At 36.8% G+C, this 19,657-nt stretch overlaps 1 protein-coding gene across 1 annotated transcript; it reads right to left on the bottom strand.

The window, feature by feature from the left end:
- Window positions 1-17,114: 17,114 nt before the first annotated feature.
- TRO (histone H3K4 methyltransferase TRAUCO) lies at window positions 17,115-19,223 on the bottom strand. The gene is made up of 3 exons (XM_079078492.1): window positions 17,925-19,223; window positions 17,613-17,852; window positions 17,115-17,351 (listed from the first exon to the last, which is right to left on the bottom strand). Exons 1-3 carry the CDS (start codon window positions 19,210-19,212, stop codon window positions 17,284-17,286), a joined length of 1,596 nt encoding a protein of 531 aa, XP_078934618.1. The 5' UTR covers window positions 19,213-19,223; the 3' UTR covers window positions 17,115-17,283.
- Between the last annotated feature and the right edge of the window lie 434 nt (window positions 19,224-19,657).

The following is a 19,657-nucleotide window of genomic DNA, read 5'->3' as shown; positions in this document are numbered from 1 at the left end:
TTTTAAGGTCTACTCGACGAGTTGGTTGCCCTACTCGTCGAGTAGCAGCAGGTTGGTCCACGTATTTTAGTGACCTACTTGCCGAGTCCAAGAAGGGACTCGACAAGTAGGTCACCAAAATACGTGGACCAACCCGCTGCTACTCGACGAGTAGGGCAACCAACTCGTCGAGTAGACCTTAAAATCAAAGAAATTCTTATTTAAATCAATACCTGAGAATCGAGGCGTTACATAAAGTGATATTAATATAAAATATTATTGATATTTATTTTATATATAATAATTATGTTGTCTAATAATTCATTAAAAGAAATAGGTAAAACTTAATATTTTCATTAAAATAAAAAGGTTTTGTTCGGCAGTTTTTTTTTCTTAGACTATACGGTGTACATACCACACCTTACACAATCATGTAATCACCATCATTCCATCCGGGAGAAAAAGGGGTGGTGATCACCATCCTCACGTCGGTAAAAAATAAAAGATAATAAAAACAAAGAGAAGGTTATGCCATAGCCGTTTGGATCATGGTTGAAGTGTCATATATCTTTCATAGGTTTCTTTTGTCAACTCAATAGTTTACATCATAACTTCGAAAACAAAAGTTGTATGCTCAATATCAAGATAGGTTTTCAGAAAAGATGTTGAACGGAGATTTGGAGTTCTACAAGTTCTTTTTGCATTTCTTCGCACCCATGTCTTATATGGTACAAAGATATGATGGGGCAAAAATTATGATTATGTGTATCATCATTCATAATATGATCGTTGAGGATGAGCGAGACGCATACATTCCTAATTATGATCCATCTAAATTTCTAAATGGAATGCCTACAAACGGGAAAGGAAGAAACTTTGTTGAAGATGATGAATTTTTGTTTGGATACTCCACTAAGGGTGATATAAACATTGATGGTTCTGATATGAATCAGTGTCATACCCTATAAGCCTACACTTCAGTACGATATTTGGTTCTTCTTTTTGTACCATTTCATTTTAGAATTTTGGTTTGGTGTTAGTATTGGTACAGTGCCCTATACTTAGGTTCGGTATGCGATTCTGACTTTTGTGCCATTTCGATTTCGGTACTTTCAGTTCATTTTGGTTACAGTACCAAGCTCACCCTTCACCCCTAACTCCATCAAAAAGTTGAATACATGTCCAATTATATGATCAACATGACACAACATCATAATAAAGAAGCTCATAACGCTTTAAAGAAAAATTAATTAAGCATATATATGGCAAAAATTTAACATTGATGATTAGTTAATTGATTATTAGTTATGTAGTTTGCTTTTTTTTCTTTCGTGTCTATAACTTTGTATCTTCTGTTATGATTGTAAGTTGTTTTATTTATTTTATTAAGTATGATTAATGAATGTAAAATATTTTTTATCTATTTTTATTTACATTCATATTAAAGTTAGATAATTTATTTGTTTTGGAAATAAGTAATTATTTTTAATATTTTTATAGAATAAGAATTAATTATAAATTATATTTACTTAATAAAATGACAAATTTGTAATGTTGACTTTATCTTATGCTTATAGCAATTAAAATGACAAATTTGTAATTTTGTGCACCACGACGTGACGGGGGCTTGGCCATGATGTGGCAACCGCCAAGGTGAAAACACTAATTTTTCGGGTTTTGAGTCTTATTAAAGGAATGTGATGGTTAGGGTTTGCACACCCTCAACCTCCATCACCTCCCTTTCACCCTCAAAGATACCCTAGACTTCATTATTGATTTGTGAAGCCTTTGGTGGCGTTTTGGTGTCTTGAAGAGGATCCATCATGGGACTTTCCCTTGTGGCTCTTAGAAGGAGTCTTCCTCTTCTTTCCCTTCCCATGTCCAACTGCCAAGACAGGGGCAGCAGCAGCAGCAGTAGGAGTAGGTACAACAAACTTGCCTTTCAAACTACTTTCAGCAGTTCTCAGAAGGCCTTAAAGCTTGGATAGAGTGAGGAGCTGTACGATCACGCCTTTGCCTTGCCGCGATCCCCTGATGTACCTGAAACAATAAACTGAAACTGTAAGCCCGAGAGCTTAGTGAGTTCCCCCAAAATACACATACCCACAACCATACACATATAATCATAAATAGCATACTATGGGTCCAGTCAACCATCGGGTTGGAATAACCCAAGCCCTAAACCATCCGATTGGAATGCCAACATACTATGGGTCCAATCATCCTCGGGATGGAATACCCCAGGCCTACAACCAACAGGTTGGAATGCCCACATACTATGAGTCCAATCATCCTCGGGATGGAATACTCACGGCCCACAACCAACAGGTTGGAATGCCCAGGTCTATTGGCTTTCGCATAAAGCAGACAAGCCTCAACCGCCAAACAAACATGTGCACATATAACAGATAATCATATAACAGTCTATAGACAAGCAAACTGATCTAACGGATCATATCACGTAACACACAATACCATCCTATCTACCAGGATGCTGATCTAACAGATCATACTAGCATAACATATCCAAATAACCATCCAAAGGGCCGGCCTTGGTGCCTTGGACCCTTGAGTATAGTGAGGATAACTCACCTCTCAACTGTCGACTCGAAAGATAAGCTCAAACTCTCGGATCACCGCCACAAACTCCACCACCTATATTCACCATAGAACCATACTCGTAAATTTCCAATTTCCCAAAATGCCCCAGAAGTCAATTAGTAAACCCTTGGTCAATAGTCAAAGTCAACGGTCAAGGTCAACAGTCCATGTTGACTCGACTAGTCGAGTGCAGTCACTGACTCGTCGAGTCCTTCCAGAACTCGAGTAGTCGTGAAATCCCCCCACTGACTCGTCGAGTTTCCCTGCAACTCGCCAAGTTCCTGCGTGTCCAAATGTCGGGAAAACCCTAGTTGACTCGCCGAGTCGTCCCACTGACTCGTCGAGTCCATGCAGAAGTCCTTACACGACAATCTTCATCGGACTCACCGAGTTGACCATCCAACTCGCCAAGTCCCTTCAGTCCTTTATCCATTTAGATGCTTTTTAAGCCATTTTAAGGTTCCATATTGCAGATCAAGCTTTCCAAGGCATGTTTATCACGTAAAGTTGCAAAATTTACATGCATGCAAGGCTCTAAAGGCTTAGAATGCCAAATCCAAGCTTGTAATGGAGTTTTACACCTAAGGAGAGGTTTACACTTGCTAAAGCTGGAAACTTTATGGACTTAGAGACCAAAGAGAGTTCGGATCTGAAGTTACAACTTCAGATCTTAGCTCATACCCAAGAATAGCTTCCTAACATACTAGAAAATCCCTAATCTTTAACCAAATGAGATCTAGAAGGAAATGAGGTCAAGGTAACGACTTGATACCTTCAAGTGATGCTAACAGAAGTAGATTCCAGATCCACACATGTTCCTTGCTGCTAGCTACTTGATCTTCAAGCTCCTCTCACTAAGATCCACCTTCCAAATCTTGAAAATACACAAGAATGGAGCACACACACGGATTAGGGTTTGTTGGACTCTCAAGAGGCTGTAAGGGAGGCTAATGATCCTTTAAATAGGGTGCAAAACCCCGGAAATTAGGGTTTCGTCCTCCAGCTCCTACTCGTCGAGTCCTATCCAGGACTCGGCGAGTAGGTCACTTAAACATGTGGCCAAACCCGCTCCTACTCGACGAGTCAGGGCATCAAACTCGTCGAGTAGACCTTACAACTTATGAAAATTAAAGCCATAAATTTAATACCTGAGAGTCGGGGCGTTACAGATTTCATACCTTTCCTGTCGAGCACTTTGATGGTACCTTTCCATCAAGTCTTGGTGCATCTCATAGGGCCAAAAGTCCTCATGGGACTTTTGAAGCTCAACAGTCATGGTAGCAATCATGATACACGACACCTTTGTCGCGTCCCTCTCATGAGCCTTATAGTCAGCAATCTGTTCAGGAGTGGCAGTGTTTTCAGTAATCTTCTTTAGCTCTTTATCGAGGACATATTCCTTTTCCTCGTATTGAATGGTCATGCGAATGTTTCGAATCCAGTCATTGAAGTTCGATCCATCAAAGATGACCCTCCCACATAAGTTCATGAGGGAGAAAGAGCCGGAAGAGTTTGGGTTTGAAGCAGTGTTTGAAGTAGACATCTGAAAAGAAGGACAAAGTTTAGATTAGATAAGGATCCTTAATATAACACCCAAATGAAATATTAAGGCTAGGACCCAACACAATATTTCACAATTCGGAAGAGGGATGTCATAATCCAATTGTAAAATATTTGAAGGTAGGTAAATGATGATTTACCAATTTCCACCATGAAAAACGAAAATGAAGATTAGGTTTTAAATGAATTGAAATTCCTAGATTCTTTGAGATTCATTGAACTTTTCAATGGCATGTTTAAATCCTGATTATGCCCTTCAAGTTTGTGACTGGGATACCGAGGATCACAAACAAGGTGTGAATAACCATGCAAATGTGCTTGGTACTCTTGATGCTACTTATCACCTAATCAATGTGCTGGTTAACGACACACACTCCATTGATCTATGATAAACATCAAGCTACCCTTTTCCACCCTTGTTAGTCCCAAATTAGTGTGCCGGTTAACCACACATGCTCCACTAACGACTTGGCAAGGTGCAAAGTGCAATTTCATGCAATAGAACCATTTTCACATTTTTCCTAAAGTAACTAAGATTGGGAATTTATAAAAGTTTAGTTACTTTATAATATAATTATACTTTTTAATGAGAATTAATGTCCTATCCTACCCGTTCGGCTAACGACCCTCCACTAGTCAAGGAAGCGGTGGGTGAGAGTGGACACCCATTCAATCGCCATTTTATAGGCAATTTCCTTATACCCCCTTTATAGACCAACTTCGTGAATAAGGCCTACTAAAGGTAAGATTGAATTGTCTTATACGTATATATAAGTATTAATATTTTAATATTATAATAGTATAAGGGTTGAATTTTAAACTTTTAAAATTCTAGGGTTTAGAATTAAGTTTCATAAATGAGACTTTTTCAAGTTCCAAAACTTGAGGGCAAATTTTGTAACTTTTCAAGACCTTTTGAATTCCATAACTTATGGATTTAATGTTTCATGAATGAGACTTTTCACATTCCATAACTTGAGGGCAAGTTATGAAACTCTTCAAGAAACATTTAGATCAAAATTTTAAACTAATACAATTATCATGTAATTTATCATTTACCAATTTGACCTAATTTAACTTATATAGCAAGACAATTCAAATCAAGCAATACAAATAATCAAATTATCATATAATTAAATCATTATCTTAAAATTTGATAATTGTCTTTTAATTGGATAAGGATAGTAACTACCATATCAGGAAAAACCAATTTTATGATACAAAATAGTTTGTGGTAATGATCCTAATCCAATTCTGGCCAAAAACTCAAAAAAACTGCCATCTGACGATCAAACTCATCGAGTCTGGCTATGGACTCGTCGAGTTCATCATCAAATCATCCAACTCGTCGAGTCCATTCATGGAACTCGTCGAGTCCATTCATGGAACTCGTCGAGTCCAGCAGTCAGAGTCCAGAATTGCAATTTTTTCAGCTTTGAAAATAACACAATTGCATCAATATAATTGAAAACACCCTAGGCTTTGATACCACTGTTGGGTTTTAAGTACTATAGCACTCCTATGGTGCATATACAACCCTAGATGCTTTGGATCTAAGTTTTCTCTAATTATACATGCAATTTCATTTTCCAAAGCATACACCCTAGTTAGCATGCAATTGGAGATATACAACATAAAAACAGGTTAGATGAATACCTCTTAGTGTAGCTTGTATTTCTTGGCCTTTAAAAGCTTTAGCACCTCAAATATGATGCCTCTAATGTGTTACAAACACCAAATGCAAGAGGAGGCTTATGAGAGAGAGGCTAAAAAGCATCAAATCGTTTATGGTTCACCTTTGGAATGCACTAGCCGATTTTGGGGGGTTAAGGGGTTGCTTTTATAGTGTGGAAATCCTAGGGTTTCTTCCATGCAAACCCTAATTCACCATGACCCTTCATATTTCTTAGGCCCTTTGGGTTAAACCTTCATGGATTATCATATAGGTTTAGCCCATCCCTAATCAACATGGATCATTAGCCCAAACTATAAGCATGACTGATTTACTTAATCAGTCCCCATAAATTTAATCAGTCTCTTTTGATCACTAAATTAATTCCAAATTAATTCTTGATCAATACTAATTAAATAATATGATTTCTCAATTAATATATTATTCATATAATATATTAATAAATCACAAACAACCTCTTTCTCAAAAGTCCATCCTATCAAATTGCTCAGGTAAAGACCACCCAAAAGGATCATGCTACTATCGGGTCAAGTACATACCAATTATAGATACGGGCTTAGACACCTAATCCAACAGCCGCCATCTCGGTGCGGAATGCACCCAACGTCTCGTCAAGAATCTCCAAGATGCCCTCTTTGACAGTACCGAAGATCACAGGAGTCTGGTCCAAAATACTGCACGTGACCTCAGATGAAATGAACTCCCTCATCTGATCATCGAGCTGCCAGACTCCAGAGCCCGAGCCTGATCCTTCACCGGCGCCAGAGCTGCCAACTGGTCTAGTGCGTAGCGTCACCATACTGAAAATACACCATAACAAACATCAGAATACTCATCATAACTCGAGGGATCACACACACTACAAGTTCCCTGGATTCATCTCAGCTCTCCTTGACTCGAGTACGGATCCTCTGCTTTCAGTAGTACGGGCCCATACTACCTTCCACATCTATCTGTACTTTCCTCAAGAATTACCTTGACTCCACCAAGTCCCTTTCACTACTACTGCTTCTCTTCTCGCTAATCTCATCCTAGGCTTGCCCTAGGGTAACCCCTTACCTACTCTCCGCCATCAGCTGCATAAGAAGTCCCTGCTATCTCCCCCTAACTAGCTCGCGAATACCATTACATATCACTAAGACCAAATAATTATTCGAATGAGAGGTCTTACCCTACAACGGTTAGACTCAAACGAGAGCTGCGAAATAGAGCTAAACCTAACCTTCTGAAATTATTTAGTCCTCGTAATATGTAACTTAACATATTCGTTTACTAGTTAGTTAAAGATAACTAGAACTCCTAAAAGCACAAAGCAAGCAGCATTCGAGCATCGAGTAAACAAAACCAAGCAATCCTAATCATGCCATCATATCACTGACTAATTAGTACTAGCATGCAGTTCACAAAGCTCATTCAGCAGGCCTACAAGGCATCATTCCTATATCCTTAGCCCTAATCTAGCATGTAGTTCTCATACACATATAACAGACATACAAGGCATCCTTCCTAGGTCCTTAGCCCTAATCTAACATGTAGTTCTCATATTCACAATTCATATCATAACATAAACTTGTATGGGTAATTTGGGAGAACTTACTTGAGCTCGCATGATTGCATGCACTACACCCTTTTCTCTTTTTAAAATTCTTTTTAATAAAAATGATTTTCTTTTGAAAATTTCATATCAAGTCCTCAGTTTGAGTTCAGACACACCCGAGAGTGTGCCCGAATCCCTCAAACCAAGGCTCTGATACCAACTTGAAACACCCTTAAAATACGGTCTAAAAATTTCATTTTTTAATTATTAAATAAACCATAATTATCAAAATCATCTCATCAAAATATAATTCATAGTATCTCAAAACATCATATCAAAATCACATGTCAATATATCAGAGTAAAACATCTCAGGCTAATCATCATGGTGTATGCAATGCAGTCATCCCGAGCTCTTCCCCTTGCTACTGGAAGTACCTGAAACCAAAACTAAAAATTGTAAGCATGAAGCTTAGTGAGTCTCCCCAAACTACCACATACCATACACATAATCACATAATAACATATCATGGGCCCCGCCCGCTTCATCGGGCCCCGCCCAGCATCGGACAATGTCCGGCATCGGGAATCGCCCAGCTTTGAGCCCCGCTCGGCATCGGACAGAGTCCGACATCGGGCCCCGCCCGGCATCGAGCAAAGCTCGGTATACATATAAACATATCAACAAATACACATAAAATAATCACATAACATGAACATATAAACATTCCTCGGGCCCCGCCCGACATCGGACCGAAATCCGGAAGCATACAACATTCCTCGGGCATTGCCCGACATCGGACCATAATCCGGAAACATACAATACAGACACATGCAAGAATCACGAAGACATCAAGCATACAAACATTCCTCGGGCACCGCCCGACATCGGATCGAAATTCGGAAACATATAAACCTACATCGGGCACTGCCCGGCATCGGACCTTAGTCCGATACATACTAACATACATATACGGGTCGGCATTGATGCCTTCAACCTGTTCATACAGGAGGAAAACTCACCTCAAATGTCGAATGATAGTTGAAACATCTCTGTCCCGGAATCAGCTCTACACACTCCCTGAACCAAAACAATCCCTTAGATATAATTTCATGCTCATAACCCCTTTAGGGTCAACTATGGTCAAAGTCAAACCTAGGTCAAAGTGAAAGTCAACGCTTCGAGTTGACCCAACTCGTAGAGTTTACCCTTCAACTCACCGAGTTCCCATAATCCACAAAATCGTGAAATCACGATCCAACTCGTTGAGTCCATCCTTGAACTCGCCGAGTTCTTCCTTTTAACAGAATCGGGACTTTCCCAGTACAACTCGTCGATTCCATCCTTGAACTCGTCGAGTTCCTCAGTCTGTTAGCCCCTTCTTAACTCATTAAGCCATTGTCCTTCAGATCTGAACCCTAAACTTTAGATTTCGACTGAAAATGCCTCTAGAAGGGTAAAGTTTCCAACTTTACCCCTTGATACCTTTCCTAAATGGATTAAACTCAAACCCTAACCTAAAAAGGCCAAGGTCTTAATCCAAACACCATCAAAACTAAGAGATAGACCCTGAGATCATAGATCTGGACTCTAGGGACAAGAAGATCACGTAAAGCTTCAAGCTTTATCCACATGCATGGCCATTTGGGGCTAGAAAGGCCAAAATAGAAGCTTAGAGATTGCATGGGACTTCCATGGCCATAAAGTTGGCACCTTTATGCCATGAAAACCCCTTAAGGCCCTAGATCCGAAGTGTTCTCCACTTGGGACGTCCAAATCCCTAGAATCATATCATTTGGACCAAAATAAGCAAGGAACTTCAAGAATGGAGATCTAAATAACTACAAAGCAAGGTTCATGCTTTTTACCAGCAATATGTGGTGGATGAAACAAGGTTTCTAGATCTATAAACTCCTTCTTGTGTCCTTAAGCTTCTCCTTCTTCCAATAGCTTCAAAATACACACTAAATCACTTGAAATAGCTCACAAACACTCACAATAGAATTAGGGTTTCGAGATTTAGGGTTTGGGACTTGGAGGTTGGAAATGAGGCCAACATGAAAGGTTTAAGACGTTTAAATAGGGTGCAAACCCCGGAAATTAGGGTTTCTCTTCTGCCAGCCTACTCGTCGAGTTGAGGCCTCCCAACTCGTCGAGTAGGTTACTTAAATCACGCGACCCATCTGATCTCTACTCGACGAGTTTGGGGCTTCAAACTCGTCGAGTTGCCTCTATAAATTGAATAATTATTAAATTAAATACGTACCAGGAACCAGGCGTTACAAGAAGAATGTGTCTTTGGTGCTTTGTCCAAGCAAGAAAACCTCCCCCTCGTCATCTTGTGATATTTCTGGACTTTTGTAAGTCCTTAAGATCTTACCTTTCTCATTATATCTTGCTAGATCTAGGTTTCTACCCACTTTTCTCCATGTTTGGATTGATTTGAGTGCATGGACTATGGATCATTGAGGTCCCTTGGTGGACATATGTTCCAGATCTGAAGTTTGTTGGTGTATTGAGCTCCATGCATGAGATCTTGGTTTTATTTCTCCATTTTTGACATAGTTTGAGTGCTAGACTTGCATTAGACATGCATGACTGAAAAACATGAATTTTTATGTTGTTGTAGACGTTAGGAAGCTTTCTGGAGTGTATGAATGGGTGGCTTAATGAATTGAGAGTTTAATCCATTAGGCAGTGAAAACCCAGTTTCCACGACATGGCGGCCGGTGGTTGCCCACTTGTTTTGTCGAGAAACTGCCAAAGTGTGGCCTATGAGTGGCCACGATGTGGAGGTCTGTTGAGGTTGACTTTGACAACTTTGACCGTTGACTTTTTGACCATTGTTGACTTTTGGTCAACCTGAGGGTTTTAGGGTGTAGACTGAGAGAGTACTCCTTTATTGTTGTTAGGTGTCTCATAGTACCGGTCTGCACTATTTGAGAGCTGTTGTGACTAGTTGTTATCTGCAAGGTGAGTGTTTTCACTATATTACCTATTTCATAGTGGTGTGCATGCTAGACTAGCCGAGTCTTATTTGTTGATTCTTGTTATATGTATTATTGAGTTGGTGATAACCCCATGACTAATGATAGTCCATAGGGTTGCTAATAACCCATTGGGCTGTTGAGAACCCATAGGACTGTTGATAGTCCTCAGGACTGCTGATAGTCCCAAGGCTGCTGATAGTCCTCAGGGTTGAGAACCCGGTCCCCCCACCTCTCGGTTTTTAGGTCACTCAGTAGCTCATCTCGCTGCTCACCCTCCCCCTCCCTTTACCATTTAATAACCCTAGTTATTTAGAATTTGTGATAGTGGTAAGGGAATAGATAAACCTTGTCAAAGATCTTTACTTCCATCGGCAAGGGGTGTTTATGATTGCTTATTTAACTTAATAAACATTTTTTTTATAAAAATGCTTATTACCTTATGTGATAACCAAAAAATGAGTTTTTAAAAAATGTTTGGATCATCTTATGTGGTGATAAAAAATAATAATAATAATAATAATAATAATAATAATAATAATAAAACTTTTAAGTTGATAAGTCTTTTTTAATAAAAAAAATGTTTGAATTAGCTTTATATATGTAAAATAACCAAAAATGATATGTTTACATATTTAAAACTATTTAGTATTTTTACATATAATATCTTATGTAAAAATATTAAGTTATATGCTAAGTAAGGATAGTGACTTTTTAACATGATTTACTGAGGATAATAAAAAAAAACTTTTTTCAAAAGCACTTAGGCCCATCGGTATACTTGCCACGGACCATCTCGTGGCTGGCATGGAGCAAAGACCAAGGTCGTGCACACCACCCCTGGTACCACAACCACGACCATGGCTTGTCATGGTGTTGATGACGCATAGACACGAGCCAATCATTTTCCAAAAGCCAACGATCATATCTTCATTTAAAAAAAATCAAATTTATTATATATACCCGTATCTTCTATAAATACTACTTTAATTTCACAAACAACATTCACTATCTTTAAACCTTTCTATCACTATAAACATGGAATTTATGCAATTTTTATAAGAATATGATTCGGATGACATGGAATATGTTATAACATTATTTAATGTTGTTACAAACGATGTCGATGAAGAGTCCACGCGTGTTACGTATAGAAGAGTTATTGTTAATCGAGATTGTCAATTAGCACATGATCGGTTGGTACATGATTACTTTTCTGATAGTTGTATTTATAATGAGGAAGCATTTTCGTTTAAATAAAGAGGTATTTTAGGCGTTAGTAATGCCTTAAAGGCGCGATATGAGTTTTTTCGACAAAGACCAGACGCTAGAGGTAGAATGGGCTTTGGTTGTATACAAAAATGTATAACGACACTTAGTTATTTAGGTTACGGTATTACCTATGATGCAACAGATGAGTATTTGAAAATATCTTAGAGAACCGTACGAGAATGTGTGGAGTATTTTTGCTTGTATGTTATAGAGGTTTTCGGCAAAGTATACTTGCGTAAATCTACTAGATGTGACATTGAAAGATTGTATGCGGCCCATGAAACAAAACATGGTATACCGGGCATGATGATAGGTAGTCGTGATTGTACGCATTGGGAGTGGAAAAATTGTCCAAATGCATGGCGATGTCAATTTACCCGAGGTGATATAGGTCTTTGATACTAGAAGTTGTTGCATCTAATTATTTGTGGATTTGGCATGCGTTCTTTGGGGCTGCAGGGTCCAACAATGACATAAATGTTTATAGTAATACCCCTATTTTCAACGATATTCTAACCAAACAAGCACCTGATATGTCGTTCAAAGAATATACAAACATGGTTACTACCTTTGTGATAGAATATACCCTGATTACACTACTTTTGTGAAGGAGTACTTGTTACCGTCAGATGAAAAAACAAAGAAACTTACAAAAAGGCAAGAATCTGCTAGGAAGGAAGGACATAGAGAGGGCGTTTGGAGTACTCAAGCGAAAATGACATGTAGTGAAACACGCTACACGACTATGGGATGAAAAAAACATACGTAACATAATGTACGTTTGTATCATATTATATAATATTAATTGAGTCATTAGGACGTGTGATTTCCACGTATGATGAGGCCGATGCAAACGGTCTGTATAAAGAACCGGTGAGATGGAAAATATATATACAAACTCACATCTAAAACATTATACTATAAACAAGAAATTGGCAAATTGCTCGGTTGCAGATTGGGTTTTTTTGCACTTAGAAATCGAGTGGGTTAATTAAAGAAGACATGGGGGATGAGAAGGTGTTGTTAGTAGACAGTGAGTTTTCACTTTAGAGCTCATATGTTCCTTCCACAATACCTTCTTTTCTCCAATAATTATTTAAACAATACACACAAATCTGATTTTATTTTCCCTCATATTTCATCCAGTAATTCCTCTTTTTGTTTGTCTTCATCCCCTGTTTTTAAACCTTTTAACAACTCTATTTACAATGAACAATTGAATACGTAATGCTTGAACTAATTTTTCGCACAAATTCATTTGGTATTCAAAAGTTGTTATAGAATGAATATTAAAAATGCAAAAAATAAATTAAATGGGTAAATCAACCTTTTCAAGTTTGATTATGACCAAATTCACTTTCAAACTATGACTATATCCAAAGAACAAACCACATAAAACACAACAAACCACATAAAACACACGGACCATTTTCTATTGGGTAATTCTATATGTACCTCTAACTTGTTTTGTGAGTATAATAGTATAGCCTATAATTTGACAATTTATGTGTTCGATTGATACGTATAGTAACACCATTTTCAATTTTGTTGATTAAAATTTATGATGTCATCATACACAGAAATAATCGTGTATACATCATGATCAATCCTCATAATCATCCAATCAAAATTCGTGTGGAAGAAATGTAGATGTAGTTCGTGCTTAAGGATGTTTCCCAACTTGCAAATTTGTTTAATTTTTTTTTATTTTTTTTTTTAAAGTGAAGATGTTTGATTGTAATCTAATTATTTTTCTTTTTCCCTTGTAGTTTCTTCTATTACAGCATCCATAATAGGCGTACTTTAAGAATTTTTTTCAAAAAAAAATAAAAATAAAAAATAACCCCATTAAGCACTTCAAATTAAAAAACTATTGAATAGCTTATTCTAAACCAAACTTTAAATACCTTGAGATTTTTCAATAGTTGTGATATGTTTTATTGATTTTCAACTAATTATAAATAAATAACTTATACAAAGAACAATTAAATGATAAAAACAGATCCATTAAATAATATACAGATAACAATAAAATAATAAAAACAGATCCATTAAATAAGCTAATTTAAAAAAAACTATTGTATTGTTGAGATATGTTGGTTTTTTTTTTCATTTTAAGCTTTTTTATTAAACCTTTTCAAGGAGCTTGTAAATTTATAAATTCTTGTCATAAGCTTTTTCAATGATTATGGCTAGTATTGCTGAATCTCAACCAATTATAAATAAATAACTTATAAACAACAATAGAGTGACAAGAACAAAATTAATGGATCCCATAAATAAATAAAATTGAAAAATCTCTCCTATTATTAAAGATATAATGAGTTTTTTTCATTTTAAACTTTTTCACTAAAAAAAAAAAAAAATCGCACACTATTATTCAACACATAGTAAATTGCAGAATTAATGATTATGGTTGGCAAAATGTTACAAGTTTTTTTTGTTACAATTTCAGTCCCTAAGTCGGAACTTTGTTGCGCTTTTGTTCTAAAATGACTAAAATACCCTCTTTAATTTCTTTTACAAAATTTGCACATACCATCTCATCTCATCTCATCAACAAGGACATGCTTTAGTTCAAAAAAATATCAAGATGCAGAAAATCTCCGAGTTTAAACAAATATTCATATGCGTTTTTATTTTATTTATTTCCTTACCAAAGGATGCCAAACTCTTTTTTTTTTTACTTATTTCTTTCCATAAGATGCTACTTCTTTATTTTCATTATTTCCTTCCGATAAGATCTTAGCTTCTCTTTTTATCAAAACTTTTTTTTTTCTATTTTCTTGTGTAATTTCCATCATCTCCTATTCTTCCTTGTTTTTTTAGGGCTTCCAAGTTGCCTTGTGGCTTAACTGTATGTCGATAGTTGTGGTTCTTCACTAGTAATTGTATGCTTTATCGGGTTGTATATTGCACATTGAAGGGTTGTACATTGCAAAAAATACTCGTATAGGTGAATGAATTAAGAAATGAACAGATATGATATTGTAAAGATAAGCAATGATGTTTGAGTGTGAACATTGAGTTATTATACCCCAAATGACTTAGATTTGAAAGTACATTGCCTAAATGGATAATGGCAAAGTACAAGCGTGTTAATAGTGGATTGGATTGGATTGGATTGGATTGGTAAAAGAGTCTTATAACAATTAGGTTTCATGTTCTACAAGAAACATACATGAAATATGACAATAGTCAATAGGTTGAGGATCATTGGGTATCATAAATATTAAAGTAAAATGCTTAAATAGGAATTTTAGTAAAGAATAATGTTGTATAAGGTTATTATGTTGGGGTTTAAGTTGTTAGAAATCGATTCTATAAAAACCTTATCGTATTTTTCTTTCGTTTAGTGATTTTTTAATAAGAATTTAGCTCCCATTCTTATCATTATCATAAAAGGATTGTAAACATAACTGGATTATTGTGCATGATGTTGGATGATAAGGAACCAAGTGTTTGACTCTTGTTGACTTTTGTCAAAACTTTGCTCATTCTGTGTATGGTTCTTTTTTATACTCTTGATATGGGAAGCAGACACTCTCCTGTGAACCTTCGAGAGGGTTCGTAGCCTTGCTAACGGTTTTCAACCTCAGGGCGAATCTAAAAGAGTTTTTTTTTTAAATGTTCATAAATTCTGTGAACAAATTCAAGAGACGACAGATCCATAGGCAGCAAAAGAAGACTTTCGCTAAACAAGCTAGGGGTGAAAGGCCAACCAAGATTGGATATAGCTGGTTTTCCGCGAAATCTATTTCAGTAGAGTGTATGATATCGATGGCCCGAGGTAACATTTTGAATGATATAATGAAAATTTTAAGATATTTTTGTTATTGTTAGGGGTGGCAAATTGGACGATTGTGTCGTGTTGTTTGACACGACACGACATGACAATGTTTTATATAACACGAACAAGACATGATGTCGTGTTTTTTTTAACTAACACAAAAACGAACCAATAAAAAAACAAAGAACACGACACGACAAAGATAACATAAAATAATAATTAATTAATTTAATTAATATATAATAATATATAGTAATATAACACGATAAACAAATGCTAAATCGTGTCGAATTTGGAATACGAACACGACACGACGTCGTGCTTTTTACACTTGACACGTCCCAATTTCATTTTGTGTCGTGTATTTTTGTCGTGTCGTCTCATCAATTGCAACCCATAGTTATTGTCAAGGTTCTAAATAACGTAAGGCGTGACTTGGCGGCAATATCAAGCCTCAAACTTTTCTAAGTCGTGGCGAGATATGTCGTTTGTAAGGCGTGACATAAGGCGGCAATTTTGCATATATATATATATATATATATATATATATATATATATATATATATATATATATATATATATATATATATATATATTCAACTATTATTCATTTTTATACACATATATGAGTTAAGGCGGCGTTTTAGTAAAGCTTGGCAGTAGGTACAAGCTTTGGAGCCTTGGCGAGCTTTTTAGGACCTTGGTTATTGTTGATGATCAAGTCAATAAGATAGGCACCATTTTAGACGTCCTCAAAAACAGTCTTGGCGTTTTAGAGTCGTTTCGAGTAAAAACTACAATCTGACGAACAACACTTAAAACAGAGCCCACCATTTTAGGCACCATTCTAGACACCATCCTTGGAGCGTAGGTTTCAGGTATTGTCTAAAAGGTCACCTAGAACGCTACCGCCATTCTTTGCCCTTCTAGCTATACTAATCCTCTAGAAATAGACTTTGCCCCTGATTTTAAACACCTTCCAAAAATCGGTCTATTTCTAAAGAATTTCTTAGGTTTTGAGGGTCTGTAACGCCTCTTAATCCTCCCCAAACACCATTGTTTGACGAATGAAAGCCACTTCCATTCCGTTTGAAACAATTCGTCAACAAGTTCATCATCTTCTTTTTATGGCTTTGAAGAACACCACTTTGATAAAGATTAATTTGTTGAAGACTATGGAAGGCTAAATCATTCGGGGTTGATACCGATGAGAATTTTACATGATTATATGTGTTATTTTTTATTATTAATTGGATTGAGAACAATAAATATTTGCCTATTCGTTTTCTTATAATCATTGAGTAATAGCAAGCTTTATTATACTTATTTATCAAGTTGTTGCTTTAATTCATGAGACATTATATTGTATGTAGGAGTGACAATTCTCAACACGACATGTCACACGAACCCAACACAAAGATAAACGTGTTGGGTTGAGTTTTTCTGGCCTGCCAATCCGCCAACCTGCAACCGGTTTGTTATACGGGTTGTTTCTGGGTTTCTAAACCCAAATAATTTTGCAGGTTGACCCATGAACCTATTAGCTAGACTTAGGAACTAATACAGATAAATATAATTGGAATGACATACAGTGTGCCTATGATTTAAATATGTATTCGACATGCTCGTCCTATCTACTTAGAAATCGAAACTTTTCTAGCTAATGGAAGTTAACAAAAGATTTAGTATAAGTCATAGATTAACTCACTTTTTTGTTCTTTAGCATTAAACACTATACTCTAAATCTTTAATATTATACAAGGGATACCATTTTTACATAATTTCATTGATCAAAAATAACCAACCTGGAACGTTTGTATAAGTATCAACCGATACTTCATCTGCTTCATTTCATCAATCTCACTCAAAAGTCATTCTCTTTTACCACTTTCAGCATGGGGCACATTCTAGTGGAAGAACTCAAAGAATTTCCTACATAAAAAAAGAAACTTCTATCACAAAAACTAACCAAGAGGCAAATTGTCCTCTTTTTTACAATTAAGTATACTTATTAACCCCACTACCAAAATGTCAATAACATATATGTCACAAATCTAAAAAGAACAAAATTGGTGTTCTTGAAATAAATGGTTTCTAGATTAATTGGTGAATGAAGTTACAATTAAAATGAGAATCAAAAGAACCCTATTGTAAATTGATGATAAAATTGCTAAGGCTTCTCATTGGACACACCATTTTGAACTCTGCCATCAAAGCCATGATATGGAACTTCAACCATTGGAGATGGGATAGGGCGTTGACCAAAGTCTTGTGGAAAGGCTTCAAAATCAGGTCCAAAGTTGAATTTAACCATGCAGTTGCTTTGATGAGGAAGAGTGTACATTGAAGCAGCAGGGTAGTATCGTCCACCATTCAGATCTTTATAAGCAGACCCTTGACATATCCCATTTTTGAAAAAACATATTTCACTTCCTGAGATTTTGTACACTCAATCAATCACACAAATCTAAAAGCATTGCATCAAAAGAAAGAAAGGTCACAAACCTGGAACAACTTTAGGAGGGTCTTCTTTTGCATCAGTAGCATACGCATATCTTTGCCCTTTGTACAAAACTAGTTGTGGAGGCTTTGGTGCGTACAAATTCCCATCAGGTAAGTTGATATAGAACCCAATTACATCACCTTCAACATAGCCTTCATCGCCATACTTCTCCCTCAAAGCTTTATGCACTTTGCTCCCATCAATATCTCTGTAACCATAACTGTTCCCATCATACCCAACAGGCGCCTGCAAATCCCCCTTTTCAGTTGACCATCCTAGTCTCGTATGCCCTGTTTCCCCTAAATTCACCACCTTGATTTCGAAATACCAAGCTCCCTCCATCACCCCTCTTGTAGCTCTCACCATTCTATACCCTTTACAGCTACCTGCACTCAACCTATCTTCACTCAATTCTACTTTCTCCGCCTTGTAAACCTTTGAAAGACAGATTGTCATGTCTGCAGAGTCGTCGTTTTTGTCAGGGTAGCGATGGATGGGAGTGATCAAAACGGAGTCCTCTGTTTGAGCAGTGGTGCTTGTTGTACTCTTTGTCCTCTTTTTGCCCTTTCGAGACGATGGCTTTGTCCATACATTGTTTCCCTTGCTCTTTTTCTTCTTCATGCTGTTAGTTGACTTTTTACCACTAGGTTTTTCGGAAGGTGGGGGCATCGGTGTGATCGGTGTTGCTGCAGCAGCTTCTTGAGATAATTCTTCTTCCAGCGGCGGTGCGAGTAACGAAAGGTTCTTGTGCTTCTTCGCCGGACGTTCTTCGTGTTCTTCCATTTCGTCTTCAGAGGAGATAACTTTGGTAAAATTAGGCGAGTCTTTAGGGGTGGGTTCGATATCTGAGAGTTCTTCGGAGGGCATTGGATCATCTTTGGTGCCGGAATCGGTCTCGGGGGTTGCGGAGGTGGTGGATGTGGTGGTAATAGTTGTGGTTGTTGGAACGGCTAGTGCTTCATCGACGGCGGTGGTGGGAACGGTTCCCTCATCGTCGACAGTGGTGGTGGGAATGGTTAGTGCTTCGTCGACAGTCGTAGTGGTGGTGGTCGTAGTGAAAATTTCTGGTTTTGGATCTGCCATTTCTGAATTAACGTCTCTGTTGTTGTTATTTGAATTGGTGCTGTAGGAATTATCTTCGTCCTGGTCTTCTTTGTAGGTTGCTTGAAGATCGTCCATGGCTGATTGACGAGTAAAAGGGTAAAGGGTTAGGGTTAGGGTTAGGATTTTCCGAGGTGGAGTGCAAAAAGGGGGATTCAATATGATACATGGAGCTATCACCCGGTTCATTAAATTTGAAAAAAAGATATATGAATGAGGTTTTTTATTTTTATTTTTTTCAACTTCTTTTGCATAACCCAGCAACCTTCGGCCTTTTGTCCATCTTAAACCTTAATCAAAGACATTGTTAATTAATTAGTATCATAAATTAATTTAATGATTTGATAATTACTGTAGATTTCCAATAAATTATAAATATATAATTTATATATCAATGTCTTTAAAAAAAATTGATAAGTTTTTATTACGAAGATAAAATAAACTTTTTCATTTTAAAATTTCATCAAAAAGTTCAATCAAAAAGCTCTTTTGTTATGGATGTTATAAGATGTGTTTTTTCAACACATTTTTTCATGACACTCCTCATTTTTCTCTAACATTTCACTTTTCATCTTTTCCCCTTACTCCCTTCCACTAGAAAATAATCACATTTCACTTTAAAATTCTAATGTTA

The sequence above is a fragment of the Lactuca virosa genome, chromosome 1 (assembly GCF_052849685.1).
Source record: "Lactuca virosa cultivar CGN04683 chromosome 1, Lactuca_virosa_CGN04683_v6, whole genome shotgun sequence".
Taxonomy (NCBI): domain Eukaryota; kingdom Viridiplantae; phylum Streptophyta; class Magnoliopsida; order Asterales; family Asteraceae; genus Lactuca; species Lactuca virosa.
Note: the sequence above shows the minus strand (reverse complement) of the source record. Positions and strands in the feature narration are given on the sequence as shown.

Coding starts and splice junctions, on each gene's coding strand:
- TRO (XM_079078492.1), bottom strand. CDS start 19,212: ATGAACCGGGTGATAGCTCCATGTATCATATTGAATCCCCCTTTTTGC. Junction 17,853..17,924: donor CCCTCCTAAAGTTGTTCCAG/GTTTGTGACCTT, acceptor ACAAAATCTCAG/GAAGTGAAATATGTTTTTTC. Junction 17,352..17,612: donor TGATGGCAGAGTTCAAAATG/GTGTGTCCAATG, acceptor TTTTTTATGTAG/GAAATTCTTTGAGTTCTTCC.